Raw genomic sequence first — 22,207 nt, 5'->3', positions numbered from 1 at the left:
GGGGAAATTGACTGGCACATTAGCCGGTGTCTTCCTATCAGTGGCTTTAATGAGAAGAGACAAGGGATCTCTTGGTTGTGGGGATGACCATGGGAAGATGGACACGGAGGAGCAGGACGCAGCTGTCCACACCCGTTTGTTTTCTTTGTTTTAATGCCCCCCACCCCTCCCTGCTCTGTTGTCTTAAAAGGAAATTTGTTGAAATTAGGAATGACACAAAGTCGAAGTAAAATTCGGCTTTGCGGGCCACAGAAAATAAAATGGCGGGCCGGGCCTCGGGATTGACACCTATGAGACATAGACGATAGTCGGCCAAAAATGTTGCTATCTCGCATATGAAATTGTTGTTTGCAATCCTTGTTAAAAATAACGTGGCTTGAACAAAAAAACCTTTCCCCCCCAATCATGAGATTTATTTTTTTTCCTGCGTTCCACCCAATTAGTATTTAATATAAAGCGCATCACCTTTTCACAGTCATCACTGATGATTAGCCTTGCGGAATAAGCCTGACAGAATAGTCAGCTTGAAAGATGGATTCAGTCTGTCAACAAGTATCATTTCAAGCAGGATGAGCCCCATGTCAAACATGGACTTTCTCTTCTTTCTGCTAACACTCTTATTGAACTGGCAGCACAGGAGCGTAACCTACAGCCCTCCCTCGACGTCCTAGAAATGTGAAAATGGCATGCTTAAGAAATATTAACGTCACATTCAATCAATCATTATTACCCAAGTTGGGTGGGATCCTATTTGAAGTGTAGCCGAATTAGCCATTTTTAGCTTAAAGACTGTCTGGATGTAGCACTTTTTAAAGTGTGCCTAACAAAAAGAATCCTTTATTGCTTGTCAAAATATTTGACTTATTTTGTCCTGAGGAAAAGTGTTCAATTCAGGTATATTGGAAAAGCCATTGTCTCCCCCTATCGGCAGGATTGAAAAACTACACCCAGAAAAGATGGCTAAAGTACTCACAGTTTGTACTTGAATACTTAAAAATAAAAGTACAAGTACGTACAGATCTTTTTTTTTTATTCATAACTGTTTTGTGTTTTGTTGTAATATTTAGTCTTGTATGAAAATGTTTCAGACCAGTCACAAACCAATTTGTATTATTTTTCCAAATGCAGGGTGTCCTTAATGAAGTTATTATTGCTCGATACAGAAAAATATACACTTCTAATAAAGGATGGTAGAGGAACATACAATTGTTAATCCAATTGTTTGTAGACACTATTTTTTTGTAAGTTTGGCGTAAATAAGAAAAGATCCATACAACATATAACACACAACCAAATGAGATGAGATTATTTGTTGTTGCTATACATTCTTATATACAAGGTATGATTATATTTTAGCCGATTAAAAGATGTTTTTCTGTATAGGGTGGCTGTGTCACATGACTTAATTAAAATCCAGAGGGGAACAAGAGAAGACAACTTAATCAAACAATATAAGTATAGACATCACCATGACAACAAAGCACAGGATCGTCTCCGAGATTGATATGAAGCAAACACGGAGCCTTTCAACTCTGCCGCTGTGTTCCGCAGCAGTTAATCAAGAAATGAAAGAATATCAGGAACAAATATAGTCTTGTAAATTGTCTCGGGAAAGTTGAGGAGATGATTACAAGTTGAGGTCTATGTGTATATCTTGATTATACGGTTTAATTATGAGCAGTGAAATAAGTTTTCCGAATGAGAACTGAAGGCTTTTTTTTTTTTTTTATGTTTGACGCAACAAGAAAACATATACACACACAAAAAAACAAAATCTGTGATTGTGACAAGGAAATGCAAGTTTGTGATCATTTGTCATGTAGCGTGATCCCGCCTTCCAACATTCCTTCAGTAACTCCTGAGGAAATAAGTTATTTTGGTCCCGAGTAAAAAAGGCTTGTTTTGTTAGAGAAGATGAGGTTGTGGAGTTATATTTAATGTGTGAAACTATTGTATTTTTTTTTTTTTGACAACACAATCATCCAAAGACAGAGGTGCAGTCTTAAGGGATGATGGCGTCCCTGAGAGCGAGCGTGCGAGCGTGCGTGCGTGCGTATGTGCTATATGGTCTCCACATAATTGGCGGGGAACAAGCCTTGGCGTCCATCTTTGCTCCACCCCCTCCACCAAGCTTTATCCACCGTTTCCACGTCCCGGATGATGTCACCAGGTTGAAAGGAGATCTCGGATTCGTCCTCTGTGGAAAGCGCAAGATAATATGCTGTGAAAAGCCGCTAATCGCACAGTCATTATGGTAAATGGAGACACTTTATGTGCTCAGGAGAGATTATCCCCTAAGTGGCATTTTACCTGCTTGGTAGTCATACAGAGCTCTGACGCATATTTGTTGCTCAGCTAATACAGGTACCTTGAGTGGAGAGGGCAAAGAAAATCATAGTGGAATTAAAAAAAAAAAAAAACAACAACTAACCTTTAAATGACAAGTGAAATATTATATTATTAGAGGAGAGAGAAATGAATTTTATTCATTCCGCGACCAGTCTCAGAATTCAAAATTGAAATCGTCATTCCCCATTAAAACAAATAGAAACGCCATTAATCTGTTCCAGCCTTCCCTCAAAATTCACCAAAAGTCTAACCTGACAACATTTTGCATCTTAACATTATGTGAGCAATAACATGAGCTTCATTCCATGTGACATTTTTGATTTACGAAAGACAGAACGTGAGGCAACATTTTTTTTTTTGGTCTGTTGTCTCCACATATGACTAGAAAAACTGCACTCCTGCAGATAAATGTTTGACACGGGCAACAATTTGACGCTGTTCTATTTACAGTATCTATATGATTAAGTGTGTTCCTCTGCTTCCCTTTCCTTCTACTCCAATTTACAACTACTGATTTCCTCTCCAGCGAACCACGAGTACATTCATCAACAGAGCAAATCTGATCCAGATATTACTTTGCATACAATTAAGGTGACCGGCGGTTTCTGGAAATGTTCTCAAAGGAGACTTTTATTAGTAAGCACGTTGGTCACATCTGGAAGCAAACGGGCTGGTGGCTGAGCAAGGCACAATTATGGTGTGACAGGTGGAAAAGCAGGAGGAAACTCCAGATTTTACTGGCAAAATAATTGAAAGTCACAATCGGACTGAAAAAGAAACATAAGAATGAAATTGCTTTGACCCTTTTGGAAGCACTTCATCTGTATCTTTCTCACACAGCAGCAACAGTTTGCAAACAGCATTTGCTGCCATCTAGAGGAGGAATGTGAAATGCAACTTTTTTCCGTCAGCGTTTATTACCTCTCGTCCATTTTCCGATATCTCGTTGTCTTGGTTGATGTCATCGCTCTCTGCTGCGTTGTGAAGGTCGTAAGAGCCGCTCAGTTCCGGTGAGCTGATTTCAGCATCAGACGGGCTCAAAGATCTCCCTGGGAAAAAAACAGCAGTGAGAATCGCGCTTGAGGTTGACGCTTGAAAGCTAAACTACTGATTGTTCAAACCAACCTATGCCATTTTCTTCTTCTTCATGCGTGAACCCGTTGCTTGGTAGGATCACCGTCTCGAGCTTGATGCTTTGACAAATGCCCTCCTCATCTGAAATGATGATTTGACCTTGAAGTTTTGGATTTTTTTTCAACACTGATCACGGGAAAGTACCTGTGGGTTCGGGCGTTTGGAGATCTGGGTTGTGAATGTCCTCAAATTGGTCATTGTGCTCTTTATCTTCATTGACTTCCTCTTCATTGTCCCACAACTCCTCAGTTTTGTCCTCTGAGGTCACATGCTCAACTTCTTGCTCTGATTCTTCTTCCTCCTCCTGCTGCACCATCTGTTCTTCCTTCACCTGCACCTGCTCCTCTGATTCAGCCTTGGCGGGTTCCTCAGTGGACGCACAAGGTTGCTCTTGCACGCCAGCTTCCTCTTCTTGCTTCTTCTCTTCCGCTTCATTCGCCAGCACATATTCTACTCGCTCCTCTTCATCCTTCTCCTCGACATCATCTTCCTCCTCGTCCACTTCCAGCAGGACGGCTTGTGCCTTGTAGCCAGTGTCGGTATGCACAAACATGGTTGCGTGGAGATCTGTTGATGAAGCAACAACGAGAGGGACAAATTTAACTTTGGTCAGGAAAAAAAAAAGTCGAGTGTACATTTCCAGATGGCATCAAAGTGGTTAACGGGATCTGCTTTAGGTTTGAAGATGTGTTTTTTTTGTCGTTTTTTAATTGTGCCTGGCCTGTAGCAATATGGCTCCGCGTAGCAGAACTCTGATTCAGTTTGTTGGCAGTGTTAAGTGTCTGGAATGTTGCGGATTTGACTTTGGCACAAGCATCCATGTAACTTCAATCTTTCATTTCTGACAGACAAAAATAGATGACATGATTCTCGCGATGGGGGGGGAGTGGTTTGCTCCAAAAAAGCGTCGCGGAAAGTTTATTTATACAATCGTCACCTTACCCGTGTTAAACTGCGCTATCTCGGGGAGAGGAGATGAGGGCGGCTGTGGAGGAGGACCTTCCAAGTAAAAAGTGGAGAGCTCTGGCTCCACCGGCGTGTTTGGGGGTGAGGATGGCAGATCCCCGGGGAGTGACTCAGTAGGGATGCTTGTTTCCAAGTCGGAGAATGAGGAGGCTTCCAGATGAATGGAGGCCGGCGGCGGAGCGGAGGGCTCTGCGGGTGACGGAGCTTCCGTTTCAACAACAGGCTGCCGGTCGGCAGGGGGCACGGCGGGCGCTGCGGCTGAGGTCGGCGGGACGTTGCCAAATGGGGACGTGGCCGGTGACACGGGCGAGACTTTGGTCCTGGTAGGAGAAGCGGCAGGGCGGAAAAAGGGGCTGGTGGGAGGAGATGCGGCGCGGGGAAAGGGGGAAACCAGGGGAGATCTGAGCGGGGAGGACGGCGTGCTGTCTTCTGCTTTGGAGAAGATGAAAGCCGTGTCGGTCAGGCTGCGCTGGTATCGTCGGAACGGTTTGCCTGGAAGGAACAGAAAGGTTCACTGCCAATTTGGTACCCACTTATGTCATGCTTAGAGCTAATTAGAGCGCCACTGCCACCTTCTGTAGTGGATGTGCAATTACATTTTATTTTTGTACGGGGGGAAAAATAAAAAGTTGTGGTCACACAAACCAATACTTGAGAAGGATTGATACATACCAGCACGTGAAGATCCGGGGCTTGTTGGACTTTGCGATGATGAAGACGACAGCTGCCTGAAGAACTCCCGCGGGTTCATGGAGCGCTGTGACACCAACACAGCTGCCTCCTGCCAATACCAAAGACGTCACAGATTGCCCAGCATTTCATACATTGACGCTGTTGACTTACAGAAGCCATCTCTATAGACTCGCTCCTTTTCAGATGAGCCCTCATGTCCTCCTCGTGCTCTCTCTGCTGTCGTTCCTGTTGGCGTGGACACAAGTCTTTTGAGAATAGTGAAGAATTCTTTAAAAAAATGTCCGTAATTACAGTAAATATTTGTATGAAAAACGTTTCTCGGGCACAAACGCAAAGCAATCGGGTGAAGAAAAAACATTTGATTCACCCATTGAAATTTCTCCTTTCTACGAAGTTCCTCTTCTTGCTCCGCCTGCTTTCGTCTGCATGTCAGTACAAATAAAAGAAGTTTGACATTTGCCACAAAAAAAAAAACAAGGCGAGGAGACGGGCCTTCTTTTCACCTTTGCTCCTCTATCATCCGTAATTTCTCATTCATTTTTCGATCTCTTTCCTCCGATTCCTTGCGTTCCTTCAAAACTCGCTCTCTTTCCAGCCGCCGTCTCTCATCAACAGCTCGTCTCCTCTCCTCTTCTTTCCTCAATTCTTCCTCTCGCTGATAAAATGGAGACGAATGCTAGATGCGCTGCTCGTATGATGATTTTTGGGCTTTTTGAAAATACCTCTGCACGTGCCCAAAAAGAGTCTCTGTTGATGAGTCTCATCTCCATGGCAGCATTGGTCTTCCTGTAGTTTGTACCCTTAAGAGTGAAAATAAAAAAAATCACTTTTTGGATGCAATTACTGAAATAATCTTCCTATGATATTCAAATGTATCTAGAGAAATCTGTCCACCGTGCACCTGATTTATAAAGTAAGTCTCTGACCCCATCTAGCGGTCACAAGGAGGATTGCCATCTACTCACAACTATGTCCTCCCTCTCCGAGACTCTGGAGCTCTTCTTGGCCCACTGAGGATGAGCTCGGGTCTTGCTGAGCTCGGCTCTTATCTTCTCCTCTGTCACGTCATCTGCTTTGTGCGCACTAATGAAGACGTGCGCCTCCTGCACAGGAGAGGACGCCAATTAGGCTATGACAAATGTAAAGAGAATGGCCGCTCGTGCAGGCACACCACAGTCCCAGAACAAGAGAGCAAGTAAGGGGCCTCTGGTGGTTTTCACTTGGACGGATGGAAAGTTATGCAAAGCCGGAGCCAAAGTGTTGTGCAACTAAGGATGGAGTAAGAGGGAAAAGAAAGTCTTCCTCAGCTGTCAGGATGTTTACAGATAGTAGAGGGGAGTCATTGACGATCTATCAAAAGACTTAACTATTAGCTGACTGAACGGTGGGTTGCTTCAGAAGCCGCTGATGAATATTCATATTTTCATTAGGGTTTAAATGTTGAAAGTAAAAAATCTGAAGTCAATTTTCTGGATGGGAACATATTGTCGGGGGGCGGGGGGGGGGCCTCCGCCAGTGACAGTGTTAAGAAAAGCATTTTTACCAATAACAGTGGATGGTATACGGCAGTTCTTTTGTTCAGACTGAATTTTTTTTTTAGATTTTACCTGTCTGAAGAAAAGAACTGCCTTATATAATTTACAGAGACATGATGGATCTTATCGAAATAACACTAGATGTTTTTTGTCAATTGTACGCTTGCATGATGTTATTTACAACATTGCCAGCACTGATCATAAAAGCTTTTATGATTATGACGGTTTTACCACTAGTATAAGTGCTTCCTGCTTCCTGCTTGCTTCTTATTTACAATACTGGCACTGAGTACAAAATCTCCCGTGGCAGCTAAACAAAAAAAAAAACCGAGGCCACGCTGCGATAATGTAGCTATAATAAAGTTAAAGACAAATGTTATGAAAATATTCAACTTGTCCCATGTGCTCATTTTGTGTTTCTTTAGCCTTTTTGTATCGAGCTTTTTCATCTCCAAGCCTTGTGCCTGGATTGTGTCTGAAACATGCAACAATACAAACATCTGCAGTCTATTCATATGTTAGCCTTCAGTGCAGCAGAGTATGGATGGAACACACCCAGGACTCGCCTTGACACAATTCCCCCTTTGGCCCGAAGGAAGATGGAAAGAAAGAGATTTCAGATGGAATGGCGAGCAGACCGTTAAAAATAAAAACTCGGTTTCATTTTTGATGAATTTGCTGGAAAAACTAGATTACAATATTTGAATATTGATGACCATGGTGGTCCTTAGATGCATTTTTTTTTATTTGGGTGAAACTTGGTGTAAAAAGAGAACCACCATGCTACTAATTAAGAACAAATTGGAAGTCACTCATCAGTTACTCAGTACTTGAGAAAATTTGTTTTTTTACTCTCACTCAAGTTATGATTTGGAGGACTACTTTTTACTTTTACTCTTGCCGGAGTAATCGTTGGCTTTGAATGCATGGGAAAAGGTGAAAGGTTCAAATTCTCAATGTGTGCATTGAAAAATATGTAAACATTTGTAAATAATTTGCGTCAGTGTTTCACATGCGGACACACACACACACACACACACAAAAGAGGCTCGGGGGTCTCAGACGGTGGCTCACAATGGCCCAGACTTGACAAAAACAACAACAAACATTCCACAGAGTTGACATGGTGATTCCTTTACATAGAAACTCGTAAACCTCGGGGTAAGCCGCTTTCACTACTAAACAAACTGATCAAGAGGAGATGCTATGCTATAGCAACTACAGGACTGGCCGTTCCTTCTAATGCGCTTTTCCTCATCCTCCCGCTTGTGGGTGAGGAGGAGGAGGAGAAACAATAAATCTTTTAACACCAAGGCTAGCCTAAATCTTCGCCCGGTATCTCTCATCGCCGGCCGCATACCACCGACGCAGGAATAGGACAGGAAGTGCAGTCGACACAGGAAACTTACAAAACAATACCCAGTCGACTCGAGTGCGTAAATATAGAGAACAAAGCCTAAAAAATGTCTCTCCTTGGAGACAATTTGGAGAAACGAGCACTCTTTGGGGCACTCGCAAGCCTCTACCACCCCAATTGATTTGACGTTCACCTTGAAAACATCTTCAAAAATTAAGAAGAATCGACTCTACTGAACCTTGAAGAAGTGTTTGATGGCTGGAATGTGTCCGGCACATTCCGTCCTGCGGTATTCTTCCACATGTTCACCGACCTGCAAACAAACACAGGATGCAAACGCTCACGTTCATTCCCATCCCAAACTGGAAGGAACATAAATAAGAAATGCCATTGGTTTCAATGAGGAAAGATTCTTTTGAACGGAATTACGGGGAGATTTATATTCAAGCCAAATAAAGTGGCCAAAATATTAAATAACCAGACTAATGCCGTACACTTGTTGCCACATTAATACTTCTAGTCACTCCACTTTTTTGACTTGCGAAAAGAGCCATCGGATTATGTCAGAACATCTCCCTTTTTGTGTGTGTGTGTGTGTGTGTGTATTTTGATGTTTTTGTTGTTTTACCCAGACAATCATAGCGACGCGGGGGCCTCCTGTGTCTGCACTTGCCACTCTGCACAGTCCATATTGTGGCTTAGATGAGTGGAACTTGGTGGACAACTCTGCAACACCGCCCACTTACACAAACACACACACACACACACACACACACACACGAAAAGTTGGACACACGCAGGCACTTGAACTCTTCCCAGGCCAAAGTTAAGCTGCTTAGGAATGCAAAATGTGTATTTGTGACATATTTAGATAGGACGGTCAAACCTACCCCCCGAGTCAGCAAGTTTCAGCTTGTTGGTCAGGCCTTCGTATACAAATAAAGCCCTGTGGACACATAAGAGGTCAGAATAGGAGACAAAGACATCCGACGTGTTGACGAAGAGATGTGATCAGGTAGAAGGGTCGCATCCGAAAACAAATCCAGCGTACGTACGCAACTGCGTTTTTTTCTCAACGTTGCATCGCAAAGCGTCTGCTACTTTAAAACATTTATTACAACCATTTTTTTGGCAGTGAGCACAAATAGTGGAGCCATCTATCATCATCTGCGCTTTGATGACTGCTCAAAGTTTGAGTAAAAGCAGGTTGTGAAGCGTTGCAGGTAAAAAAAAAAAAAACGTCAGCCTGTCAAACGTTGGACCACGAGAGGAAACGTGTTTATGCTCAAAGATCAGACGCAACTAAGCATCAAAATGGATAATGGTGAGTCAAAACATTTTCTGGCAAGTATTGGAAGGCTTCTTGGTTTTCCGTTAAACATCAGTAAGTTGGCACAAGGACGTTCGGCGGGTATCCCTGGTGGAGCCAGAGCCTAAATATCAACGTAAGTCATTCATCTTGAGCTGAACCCTTACTGGAATGTGCGCGTCTGCATTCGTCAGTAAATTTTTCCCTCCGACTCCTGAGGGAATGCCAATAACATCTGGAGCTGCATAGCGAGTGCACAAGGCCACCGGCAGCTATAACGTCGGGTCAAAGGTGAAGGAGCTGTCTGTGTGTGTGTAGCATGAGAAAGTATTTCTACAAACTATTTTGCCTGATGGAACTACTGTAAAAAAAAAAAAAAAAAGCCATCTCTAACAACTCGCAATGTTGGCATCAACTGAATAAGACCATCAAATGTACATCAACAAAAACAGAGCCAGTTTCCCATCACTGTAATACGTCATTTAAAATAATAAAATCAAAAGAATGATAACAAAAATGATAATAATAATAATGAAATAATGAGAATTAAAATAATAGGAAATGAAAAGATTTATTTGACAGACAACAGTCATCGCTTGTCTTTGAGCATTGCCACAAAAACAGCCTATGACGGCTTAGTAATTAGCATCTTGATATAAAAGGTCAGTGGGAGCACAATGAACAAAGTCCGACCAAAGTCAATAAGTGTATTTTCGTGCGTGTGAACACAATTACCATGTTGTTTGCTCTACCAAGTATACTGCAAGCACAGGGCAAGAAGATGCAAGTAAGCGTCTTTGCACAGATTTTTCATTTTATTGCTGCGCTGGTAATTATTAATATTTACAGAGTACACAGATTTATAGGGCAGAATGATACTAATATACTTTTACACGACAGCGCTAATAAATCTTGTACAATGTTCATTTGAACGGAATGCCTGGTAGACAGACCTTGATTTATTCTTATTGGATGTTTTGGAGACTGCAATTTGTGAATGAGCTTTTCAAAACACGTCGGTGGAATTCTCAAAGTAACAAACGAGTGGCGTGGCTGTCTGGCCAATCAGGCAAGGAACATCGATCATGTTAGCGCATATTTGAGCTTTGATAAGAGAAGGACGCCAGCTGTCAATCAGCAGAGAGTTACAAAGTGTATGATCGGCCTCCGGACGGCATTCTTTAAGAGTCTCGAGCACGCTTCTAATGTTTCCAGCAATCAGGCATAAAAAACAACCATCCGAATTAAGACTCCAATCCAAGTCCAGACATTCCAGAAGGTCATTGGTGACAAGCAGTCGCGCTTAGTCAAAAAGTCAGCGTGCGTCTGAGGGAGTCTTAAGTCCACGTGCACATTCTCCACCTACAGTCAACAACGTGATGTCGAGGACTAAGTTTCTGTTTCTATTTACTGTATATCTTCTCAAAATAAAATCCAGGCGCTTGTATTGTTTCCTTTCTAGGAAATCTTTTCCATAATAGGCTATGGTTGATGATGCAAAGGCCAGAATAGAAAAAATATGGAAGTTGTTTTTGTGCCTAGTTTAGTCGGGTAATATACACATAAAACATTCTTGAGAATGCTGGAAAAGAAATGACATGTAATGAACAAGCACGCAAGAAAAATCCCAGCAATAAATCAAACATTTCCGTTTCTTCGGTGTTATGTGACTATAAAAATGGAATAAGTCAAAACTTGTTGCCAAGCTTAATCCTTCTGAGCCTTTTTAAAGCCCTGTATTTACATTTTAAAAAAAAGCTCTTGTTTACTTTTTTACGCAGCACCAATGATTACCGCAAATACGCAAAAGAAAGCGTGACGAGGCAACTTTAAAAAAAAAAAAAAAAACTAAAAATACACACAGAAGATGTAAATGTAGCTTTGCTGATGGCAAAAACAGAGAAACCGTGTCACTGAGCCAGCTATGACCTCAGGAGAGAGGAACCAGAACAGAAGAGGGAGGAGCCAAAGCCAGGAAAACACCATGATGTCATCATTTGAACTAGAATAAATGAAAGCTTTTCGACGATGAACGAATTTGCGTTCATCTCAGCGAGAAGAACACATCGAGCACATGTGAAGCGCGAGCCAGTAACAATGAGGATGGTTTGTTTTGGACTACCCTGTAATACGTCCGTGTAATGCACGCGGCCGGCCTCCATACAATTTCAAGATGAACATAACAGAAACAGATGGTCAAAATGAATAAAGGACTAAATCTTTCTCTGCAGAAAGCAGAAATGAGATTCACGGTCCATGTTATGCCTATTTTCCATCAATGACACAATTCTTTTTTCCAACCTCAACCACCACATGTATTTAATCTAGTTTTATATCTTAGAACTGCGCCCGTAAAGTAAATCCTCATGCTCAGACTCTGTAACACATATTTCTCTGTCTGTGACAGAAAATCTTTCAGGTTGACCCATACAATTCATTCATGATATCTTATTGATTGATGACCTCTACATGAAAAAAAAAGATCTGTCAAAATAAATATCAGTCCATCACATAAGGTTAGAAACCAGATTTGGTAACTTGAACTTGAAAAAGGACAACATGCCAAAACATAACGTTAGTCTTTTTGAAAGGGATGACTTTAATGGTAGTTTTGGATAGGGAGTGCATTTTTCTTTTTTTTTTTTTTCATGGATTGGGTCTGGGCGGAGGAATAATATTTAACTCAATATTGATGTTTTTGTTCTTCAGTGAAATGATTCATCTTTTATCATCTCTTTGCTGAAATGTCCTGCTTTTTAGTTGTAAACAAAATTCAATGCTTACATCTGGCTAATAAATGAAATGATATCAACCATTGCATGAGTTTGATTTTTAGTAGACGTTTATCTTCACACCCTCAAACCTGGTGACCCCTCATACTTTGTTTAGTGCCGACCTGAGATCCCAGTGCTATTTTTAGCTGTCTGTGTTTCTGTAAAAGTCGGAGACGTCCCCGACGGCGCACAAAGCTCATTTCCTTTCTCCAAACATGGGCAAAAAAAAATAAAAATCATTGCATGTCTTTCCTCTTTTTGTCCAGTGTGTTACTCATGTAATACCCCCTGTGACTCATATAACGTCGTGTCTATGCGGCAAGTCCATTAAGCGCATTCATTCCGAAACAGAAATATGCTCAGAGTAAGTCAACTGAGATAACAGAGCAACGCAGATGATTTATTCTTGCCATCAGACAAAATAAGCTTGTTTTTTCAACCGAAGTAAGTTACAGGAGCCTCTAGAGGTCAAAGGGCAAGCATGTTGTTTAACAATACGATACGCCGGCACGTTTTGCAAACTGATTGTCCAACTTAAAATCCAGTCAGCCATTTTCTTTTCGCCTCTTTTATCCCATTGAATGAGCTGATGAAAGGCGGCTGTCAAAGCCTGGCTGCCAACACATTGGGTGGAAAAACCTTACTGACCCGCATCCGGTGAAAAGAGCAGAAGAAAAAAAAAAAAAAAGTTGGAAGAGGTGCAAAGGCGAGAGAGATTGTGCAGGTAAACAGAAGGCTTGTGAGTGTGTGAGAAAGAAAGAGAGAAAGAAAGAAGACGTGTGAAGCATGTTGGGGCCCTCTTAGCATGGAATCAGGTGTGCCCAACACGCGGTAATCCTGGCGAGCCATCGGACAGGGGGCCTCTCCAACCAGAGTGGAAACATACGGCTGCGGATTCCCAAAGGCCAACTCAAAATGATGAAAGGTCTGTCATAGAGCCACAAAATACAACCTACTTTTTTTACGTCTTGCAACTCACCGAGAAGTCCTGTTGTCTGATGGCAAGTAAGTTTAAACAACCTTTGGCATTAAAAAAAAAAAAAAATAAATATTTCACATTCTTTAGCCGGACTGACTGCAGACTAGTTTCAGGTCAACGGAGTCATTTGCATTAAAAAAAACTATTTTGCGTTTTTCATCACGACCAGCTGAGTTAAAAATTGTCTTTTGCTGTCAACGGTAGTTCCTTAAGTCAAAGTTGTACTTTAGCGCCACAAAAAAGGCTCGTTCATTGAAATTCAGATGAATCTGAAAACAGATAAACCACCATTACGTCAATCTGTTTGAAGAGCTGGGGTCCACCCATTGATTCACAGTGACTGATATTTGACTGGGCGGAGTACATATCATCATCCCCTGGAGACCATTAACGGACCGCAGAGGCTTTTTTCGGAAAATTGTCTTTTTTTTTTTGGGAGTGGCCGGGATTAGCAAATTGATGCAAGATTGTAAGCGAGAACAGCGTGTGACGACGAAAACGAAACTTGAAATCATTGAGCTGTGAGGGTATTCCTCGCCTGGAATGCTTAGAGCGGAGGAAGAAAACCGTTTTCAGTGTTTAGGAGCGGACAAGGAAAAGAAATAAGTGAGTGCCAAGATCCAGTGAGAGGAGAACGAGGCTTCTTGATGCTGAGGGTGGAAAGCACGGCGGGGGATACAAAGAGTTTGGCAGAAGGAATGCATAGTTTGAATAGAAGCCATTTTTGAACGTGTTCAAACTTGCCTGCAATATATATTATGATCAGAATTGATTCATCTTGGTCAGGTGAGCGTGCCAAGTGGGATCGCAATCAATTCATCCTCAATTAACACGCAGGCCTGTGATTGCGTAAGAGTAGGACCAATTATCCATCTGACACGTTTCCTTCCGAGTAATCCGATACGAAACTCGGCGTACATATTTGGCCTCGAGGTAGAATCGACGACCGGGACTATTTGTAGACTGCGTTTTAAGTGACGGGTTGACTTGACCTGACTGTGCGCAGTACCTTTAAGGAAAGGAGGGGGGCGATGAAGAGGAGGAAATGGAGGATGAATGGGAGAAAGGAAGAATGAGGAAAAAAAGAGTGATAAACTCGCTAAAATTGGAGGCTGCTGGGATTACACTGGTATTTCCTGTACATGTTGTCCCACACTGCACACACACGTACACACACCCTAAATTGCATCATTAAAACATTTTATCTTGAACTATTTCCATATAAACAAACCATGTTTACATTTTTCCCCTCAATCTAATCTTTGCTTCCTTGTCACTCGTATCCATCCACCTGTGCTGGCCTCCTCCAGCTCTTCATCAGCCTCACATTCTCTGAGGACCACCCAGCATTTTGTCTTCCACGTGTGCTTCTTTTATTTGACTTAAGTGCGCTTTTACTTTACGAGCCTTGCCAACGTCCGCACTCATTGAATTGAATGCCCGCCCCCCCGTTCAGGTCACCCCTGACAACAAGGACGCCCAATCCCTCCTCGTCCAGCTGGAAAGTCGAGAGTTTGAAGTTTGCACCCAAAAATATATATTTTGAAAATCTTTGTTTTGTTTTTTTTTGTTATATTTTTGTTTTTTGTTTTTACAATTTTTGTTTTGTACAAACTTAAGGCTGAATGCAATGTGAGCAGAAAAAAAATAAGCGTCGTAAAAATATATGAGGAGTTTATTGCTGGGGAATAACTACTCTATCTTATTCTAAGAGTATTACAAACAGGCCCGAGGGCAGCTTGCAAAATATGGTCTTTCAAGCACAAACCATTGGAAATATATATATTTTTTTCTTACACAATTATGCAAGTCACTATCTGAAAACCACCTGAGCTCTAGGGGGTTGACACTTGAATGGGTGTTTTAGGATTGACCATAAGAAAAAAAAAAAAGCATGGGGTCACACATTTGGTTATCTCCAAGTCAAACCATCAGACGTATAGATTTCAACATATCAGCTTTCACCAACGTCAGTGTTACGCATGTCACTCCTGACAGAGAGAGAAGTGACAAAAAACAGAAGGCTGCTTTTGTCACTTCTTCTTCTCTACTCTTGGTTCCCCCTCGACTGAAGATATCACCTGTTTGTGTGCACGCTTGGTGTTTTGCCAGGTGCGTGTTCATCTGACCCGTAACTTTACACCCATCCCCGCTCATGCATGAACATGTGGAAAATCTGCCATACAAACACCTCAGCTCGATGAATTGCTCCTGTGTGGCGACGCCATCACAGGAGACAGGTGGACAAAAGAGGACGGCACCTTGTGTACTGAATGCATGCAACAACAAAAAATATTGATGAGTTGGTGCATGATTAATAGATTTGACAGCTGGGCCGCTGGAATAACGTGATGGTCAGTAGGGTCATAAAGTTAATGAAATATTGGCTTTATATTACTCGCAAAACAATATTCGCTAAATGTCTGTGACCTTTAGAATACAGAAATTTGGTTTGGGATGAAATGGAATGTACCACTGTACAAAAACAACTCACATGCATTTGAAGGTGTTGAATCATTTTTCAGTTTTTATAAAAAGATGAAATGGCCGCCAATGTAGTGAAACCATCAAAATCCTAATTTGAATCACCGCCATATGGACATACCACACGACTTTCAACACTTGTGCCAGCGAACAAATACAGCAATCCAAACATTACGATTCTTTCTATCGTGATTGTTTTATTTATCCTGTCCCTGCCTGTGTTTGTAACTGGGACATTGTGAAACACAAATGTGCCGCAAGCCGACCGTGTTTGTATTGTAAAAAGAAAAAAAAAAAAAAAGCGTGACCGTGATCACGGTTGGCTGGATACATGGCCCTCCCCGCACCCATTTGTGATGAATACCAGGTCAAGCTAATCACTGGCCTCAAATCAGCTTAGCAATGACACAATGTTGCAAACATTTCTCTCAGCTGATTCACACATACGCATTTTTTTTTTTTTACGACTGGCTAATCTGGCGTTGAGCTGAGTGGTTTACACTTGGCAGGAATACGTCTTTATTGGCGGCTGTGTTGAAAATTAATACTGTGTGCAAACCTAACTGCTATGCCAAAGAATTCCAGAGACATGGAAAGTTGAAGACAAGGAATTGTTTGGAGTTGGGGCACTAACCTTTCACCACTCTGCTTGTATGACTGAACGATCTTGGCTCATTGCTAATACAAGACTACATTAAATTGGGGCAGTGCCTAATGAAGTGTCCATTGAGTAACAATAGATCAGTTATGAGACTCCGGTAGATCTATTGCCAACAGCAGTTTACGTGAGACCATCCCGTGTGATAACAACCTGCAACTTGATCACATGACACCTGCACATCTCCATGGTGACACATCCAAACAAGCTCTCATTCTGTCCCACACTCTAACTCCCATTTTTTTTTCCGTTTACGGCAGCATTCCCAGCACACATACATGAGCCCCACTCTTTTTTTTTAATGAGCAAAACTATCCCAGATTACAAGTTGTATCTCAGCCAGGAACTGCAGAACATGTGTGGGAGTGGAGCATGGGTGACGTCCACTTGGTTTTCATCTTCCTACTTCCTACTCGTCGCTCCATGACGTTATGCAGACTCCCACTGCATGAATGAAGCTCGACCAACTCAGAACTGAATGGGCCGGAACGGAAAAAAAAAAAAAACCTTCCCTGTCTCTCTGTTTCCTTTCTTCAGTGCATTAGGTGGCATCTTTTCCAAGTTCCATGTCCATCATCATGTTGGAGAGTCAATCCCACGCAGGGACTTTGTATTGAACTTCCACCCAGGCTTTCATTGGATTGTTTGTCTTACAATCTGCCGCTTGTCAAACAATCCCATGTACACAATCATCTCCAATACGCCCAGAGGACACAAAGTCATGAGTCATCTGTCAAAGTAGACACAATGGCACTCTGTATTTATTTCTGGATGGGAGTGTATTGCAGACACTATCCCACATACTACCATTAATTTACCTCAAGGTTTGCACGAGTATTATGAACTAGAGTTTAGAATTTTTCCATTTGATTACATCCAAATACATGACATGCATTTGCAATGGAAATGCAGCATTTGAGCCCAAATGCAAACAAGAAGGTCCCGGAGCTCCGTGCAATCAGCGTACAGCTGTCTTTTGTCCATTTGCACCGTTTGATATCTGCGCCAATACGTTGTCATTTTTCCTCATACTGGAAAGTATTTCTATTATTTAGCCCCCATTGTTTGGATAATAGAAATATTAGAAACTGCTCTCAATATGATACAGTGCAATTTCATAATAACGTCGACTGTTGAATTCTCACTCTGCGCTCCCTCTAGTGGAATGTGAAGGAATCACTGCCTGAGTTCAGTTATATTGAACTTCTAAGTTCAAGTTATTGAGAGGTGTTTGTTTTTAAACCCTAACAACTTTTTTGAAACCTTTATTTGAATCAAATCATTATTCTTTTTTTATTTTACAATAGTTTTTCCTTTATTTCCTATGGTTAAATAAATGGCAGTGTTCATGACCAAACTGTGCTTAATGCGACAGTGTAGCTTCTAATAGTATTAAATATACTATTTACGGAATAAATCCTGTCTTGTTTTACTTGAGTCTCTATTTTAAAGCAGGTCATGATGGTGATACCTCTGGAGTTGTATTGGACAGAAGGAACTACAATATTTAACCCATAAGAACAACTGGATTTCTAACGGACCTACTGTTTTAATGAAAGTGTGCCTTCGTGACAGAGAGCGAGAAGAAACCTGATCGTTGGTAGCAAAGAACACAAGCCTCACGTTACCTTTGGGCGAAGGAAACTTAGAAGATCGGGGCCACTGAGTCATGCAGTGGCTGCGCTTTTGCGTGCGTAATGAACGAACATCAAAACATTCTCAAGGAGGAGGTGAGAAGGAAGCTCTGGTCTACTTAAAAGTGTCCCACTATGAGTATAAGACAATGGCGTTGTAAAATAATAAAATAAGAAGGACACAAGATGCGTGCACCGTCTTTTGCAGAACACTTTGCTCATTGGATTAATGAAATCAAGTCTCCAATGACGCAACAGCTACTCGCGGTGGTGCATTTATACACGCAACGGCGAGTGTTATGGATTTAATGAAAGGCAAAGTGTTACCAGTTGGTGGAGGAGCGATGGTTGAGGATATCCTCCTTGGCCGTGAGCAGTGACAGGCTGTAGGTATCAAGGTTGACCGTTTTCATGCTCATGGTGCTTCTTCCTTCCCGCAGGCTCGTCTCTTTCTTTACTGGTCGGTCCCCCTACTTGTGCTCGGGGAGCGTCGATTTGCTCGGATGAGCCACAGCGGGAGAAAAAACAACTTCGCCGTATTTGGGTGGAGAATGAAAAAAAAAAAAAAAAAGAAAAAAGTCCAAGGAAGGTTTACACGCAGGTTGAGTTTCAAAGTGGACCGATCCGTTGTGCAGGCGCCGCGCACTCCCTGCGTGGATGAGACCGTTAAGTTGGTGTGCACACTGGTTAGGCTTTGTGCAGAGAGCGAGGGGGCAGCGGAATAAGTTTTCAGCACAAAAAAAAAAAGCCCCACCTCCTGTTGAGTGAGTGGAAAGCGTCATGACTGAGTCGCACCGTGCACACGCAGCCAACCAACCTTAACACCGTGTCAGCGCGCACAACTCATTTCAAACCAAAGTTAAATAACAACATCTTACTTTTAATTAGTAATACATTCGTTTGACTATTTCTTCCACCTTAGAAAAATACCAAGTGATACATTTTCACATTCTGTCGTCATAAATATATGGGAGTATTAAGTTGCAATCCAAATTAGAAAAAATAAAAAATAAAAAATCAACCAATCAAATCGAATATTTGTCCATCTTTGTCTTTTTCATCACCCCCAACCACACGAGCCCAAATGAAGCCATTGACTGCAAAAGAAGAAGCAATTTCATGGGAACTGAGTATGAAGGAGCCTGTCTGTGTGTGGCACCATACAAAGCTGAAGGGGAGGCTTGTGTGGCTGGCTGTCAGATTGTGACTGCTTGCACAATCTCAAACATTGCTGTGAACTGATGCTCAGACATGAGCAAACATAAAATCACTCACACTACTGTAGGAATCTGTGAATGGACCTGCACGGGGCGCTTTGTGGCCGATGAAGCACCCACATTTTTTCCATGCCGTTCAATCTTTTAATCGTGATGGGAAATGGGAGGTTACTAAGCAACAGAAGAACTAAAATGATAGTTGTTTGTTTACATGTTGCACTTCTGGTTTGCAGTGCATGCCCTATGATTGGCAACCAGTCAAAGGCGCTCCCTGTCTCTTGTCCAAAGTTAGATGGGATAGGCTACAGCTCAACCGTGACCCTGAGCAGGTAAGTGTTTTCAAACGGGTATAGGCACATTTTTTTTTATATAGTAGTAAGGGTTAGGGGCCACTCCCACAGCGGCGCAGCCCTCCCTCTTATGTAGCCGCTAGCCTTCACTCATCTGTGAAATGACCAACATCGAGTCTAACCTGCCTCCATGCAGCGTGCAGGGTTTACGTCGGTCACGATAATAGAGTCTTCACGTGAGCGGCGAAGCCTTGCTCACTGAGATACGGGAAATTCAATGTCCACTTTCTGTTTGTTTCTGGTTTGTGGTAGAATTGAGAAGATAAATGTTGACTTCGCAAAATGTATTACCAAAAAAATCAATAGTAAGGTGACTGGGGTAAGTTCAAAGTACAAAAACCAACAAAGTCCCAATAAAAGTCAAAGTAACACAGAAACATTGGGAAAGTACTGCACAACAGTATGTAGCACTGACAAGGACCAAACAAAAACCGGCGACTAAACATAAAGACAATGAGAAACACCTGAACAAGCCAAATAAATGCATCCGTGTAAATGTAGCCATTGATCGCAGGTAGCTGCGCGATACTTAACGCAGCACTTCCGTTCTGAATCGTGCTTGCGGGGGGTTGTTGGAGGCGCGGGGGCTTCCGTGACATCCTCATGCTGCTATTATTCTTTCAACTTCCTGTTATTAGAGGCTTTCTTGCCACCCCCCCCAAGGCCCTTGGTCCATATCTGGACATGTGAACGGCCTCCACTTTAGAGGACTCTGGCATTTCCTTTGCGAGGGTGCGGCGGTTATTGGCCATCGGGTCTAAATGTGGGAATGTGCTAGGACATCCAGTGGGGACTTTGTACACATGTTCGTGCATGTGCGTGTGTGTGTGTCTCCAAACGAGCATTTTTTCCTAAATGTGTCCTTTGCTAATTGCCACAAGCTCTTTGTCCAGCCCCCTGCCTTCCTGAGAGTCTAGACTAACAGCCTGTGCTTGACAGCTTGCGGAGAGCTCGCAAAATCCTCTCCTAGCCTCTTAGAGTACATTTAATTCACTGTCCGTTGGCCAATAAGTCTCTTAGATGGTTCAGTGACTTGTCTCGACTGGATGGATGGATGTTCCTCTATGCTATTAGTCACAAGCGGTAAAAAAAAGAATGTAAACACCTGACAGTGGAAGTCATTTCCCGGACTATATGTCATCATCATGCCGACAGCTCATTCGCAGAATGATGAAATGTTACATGCGTGAGAAAATATTAGGCGTCTTCTAGGGACTGTGTTTTTGTCAACGTGCCATGTGTGTGTGTGCAGGTGAGAGGGGTCAACGCATGCGAGTGTGTGTGTGTGTGTGTGTGTGTGTGTGTGTGGCCTCCAGATGAGGTGACTGTTCAACTATGTGCCTTGACAACAACCTTGAGATATCTTCCCCTTGGGCCATGTGTGTGTGATCGTGTGAGTATGCCTATTTGATACACACATGCAGAAAACTACATAGTGGAGTAACACAATCCAAAGTATTTGTATTGTTTATCATCCGCCATTGTGCAGACAAAATCAATGAAACCAGATTAATGGACCAAGCAAAGACTAAATCCCTCCCTTGAAATCAATCTGAACATCTCCATGGCAACTGCAGTAACAAAGACTACAATTTGGGGTGTTCACGCTCAGTTCCATGGAAGACTCGGAAGTGATAAGCCTTTGCGATTTGCATTATATGAGGCCTGCTGAAGGAAATGGACTCACCAGGTTCAGGCGTTTTGTAGAGCGCCCTCTGTTGCAGATTGGCTGTAATTGCATGACTTTGTGAATATTCTTTCATTCAGAAGAAGCTCTTTGTTCACAGTCTCTCAAGTTCTTTTCGGTTCTTCCACCAAACAGTTCCAGGCATGCCTTTATGGATGTTGCTGTACCTACAGAAAAGTATCGAATGTACAAAAAGTCTTAGTAAGATGAAGGAGAAAATGATTTAATTAGGAGGTGCGTCTCTATTGTGACTACTGTACGCCTTATGTACTTGTTCAGTTCATGCATTTTCCTTCTTTGGTTCTTTGCCCTCAAAGTCAAAAGTTTTTCATCTCCTGCTGAGTCAACCACTGGTAATAAGAGCCAGATGTGATGATGTCACAGCCGCACATGTGTGCGAGATGTTTGAACACGAGGCCGCTGACATTGTCATGCACGAGGCAGTCAATTTCTGTTCATAACAGAGACACGTGACAGAGTTTAGAATTGATTTCAACTTTTCATGGCTTGAATGCAAAGATGGCAAATATATTGGACTTAAGAAGTCAACCCCAATTTTTTTTTCTTGATAATAACATGTTCTATGTGCCCCCACTAGTCTAAACACAGCATTGGGGATAGATCATATTACGTATGTGGAATAAACAACCAAATTCACCTGGTTTTGTCCATCGCAGGGCGCGGCCATTTTGCCACTTGCCGTCGCCTGAAAATGGCATCATAGCGGCAGGTCACAACCAATCACGGTTCAGCTTCAGAAAAGTGGTGACAGATGGAATATATCAGCAAGAACTCCACATCCCGGAACCACTGACGTCACTCGTCTCAAGATGATGACCAATCGACCACATCACAGACGCCATGCCACGCCACGCCGCTTTTCACGCGTGGCTTCTTCAGCGCAGCAGCGCCTTGATCAAAAGTTCCAGCTCATCGTGCACCACTTTTTTGGCTGACTCAGTTGCAGTCATAAAACTTTGGTGTATGACTTTTAACTTTTGATGGACACTTTTACAATATTAAAGATGATATTTGGTATTTTTGCCATCTTATACGTTTTTGGGTTAAAAGTGAACACGCA

The 22,207-nt window shown here is 42.4% G+C and overlaps 1 protein-coding gene across 2 annotated transcripts; it reads right to left on the bottom strand.

The window, feature by feature from the left end:
* Window positions 1–1,013: 1,013 nt before the first annotated feature.
* On the bottom strand, window positions 1,014–21,922 carry LOC147058597 (uncharacterized). Of its 2 annotated transcripts, XM_085910142.1 has the most exons (18): window positions 21,785–21,922; window positions 21,127–21,293; window positions 18,200–18,969; window positions 8,925–8,980; window positions 8,663–8,775; window positions 8,273–8,347; window positions 6,108–6,245; window positions 5,865–5,942; window positions 5,646–5,797; window positions 5,510–5,564; window positions 5,293–5,367; window positions 5,122–5,230; window positions 4,426–4,941; window positions 3,628–4,050; window positions 3,475–3,564; window positions 3,271–3,398; window positions 2,311–2,368; window positions 1,014–2,197 (listed from the first exon to the last, which is right to left on the bottom strand). In XM_085910142.1, exons 3-18 carry the CDS (start codon window positions 18,289–18,291, stop codon window positions 2,061–2,063), a joined length of 2,295 nt encoding a protein of 764 aa, XP_085766268.1. In that variant the 5' UTR covers window positions 18,292–18,969; window positions 21,127–21,293; window positions 21,785–21,922; the 3' UTR covers window positions 1,014–2,060. The 2 variants fall into 2 exon arrangements, with proteins under 2 accessions (XP_085766268.1, XP_085766269.1); XM_085910143.1 differs by lacking the exon at window positions 18,200–18,969.
* Between the last annotated feature and the right edge of the window lie 285 nt (window positions 21,923–22,207).

The sequence above is a fragment of the Syngnathus leptorhynchus genome, chromosome 4 (assembly GCF_054491065.1).
Source record: "Syngnathus leptorhynchus isolate UIUO chromosome 4, UIUO_Slep, whole genome shotgun sequence".
In the NCBI taxonomy this organism is placed as follows: Eukaryota; Metazoa; Chordata; class Actinopteri; order Syngnathiformes; family Syngnathidae; genus Syngnathus; species Syngnathus leptorhynchus.
The sequence above is the reverse complement of the archived record's forward strand: the minus strand, read 5'-3'. Positions and strand labels throughout refer to the sequence as shown.

Excerpts from the sequence above, each read along its gene's own strand:
- LOC147058597 (XM_085910142.1), bottom strand. The coding sequence starts at position 18,291 with ATGAGCATGAAAACGGTCAACCTTGATACCTACAGCCTGTCACTGCTC. Across the intron at positions 6,246-8,272 it reads CCATCAAACACTTCTTCAAG|GAGGCGCACGTCTTCATTAG; the intron begins GTTCAGTAGAGT and ends TCTCCTGTGCAG. Across the intron at positions 4,051-4,425 it reads GATAGCGCAGTTTAACACGG|ATCTCCACGCAACCATGTTT; the intron begins GTAAGGTGACGA and ends CTTCATCAACAG.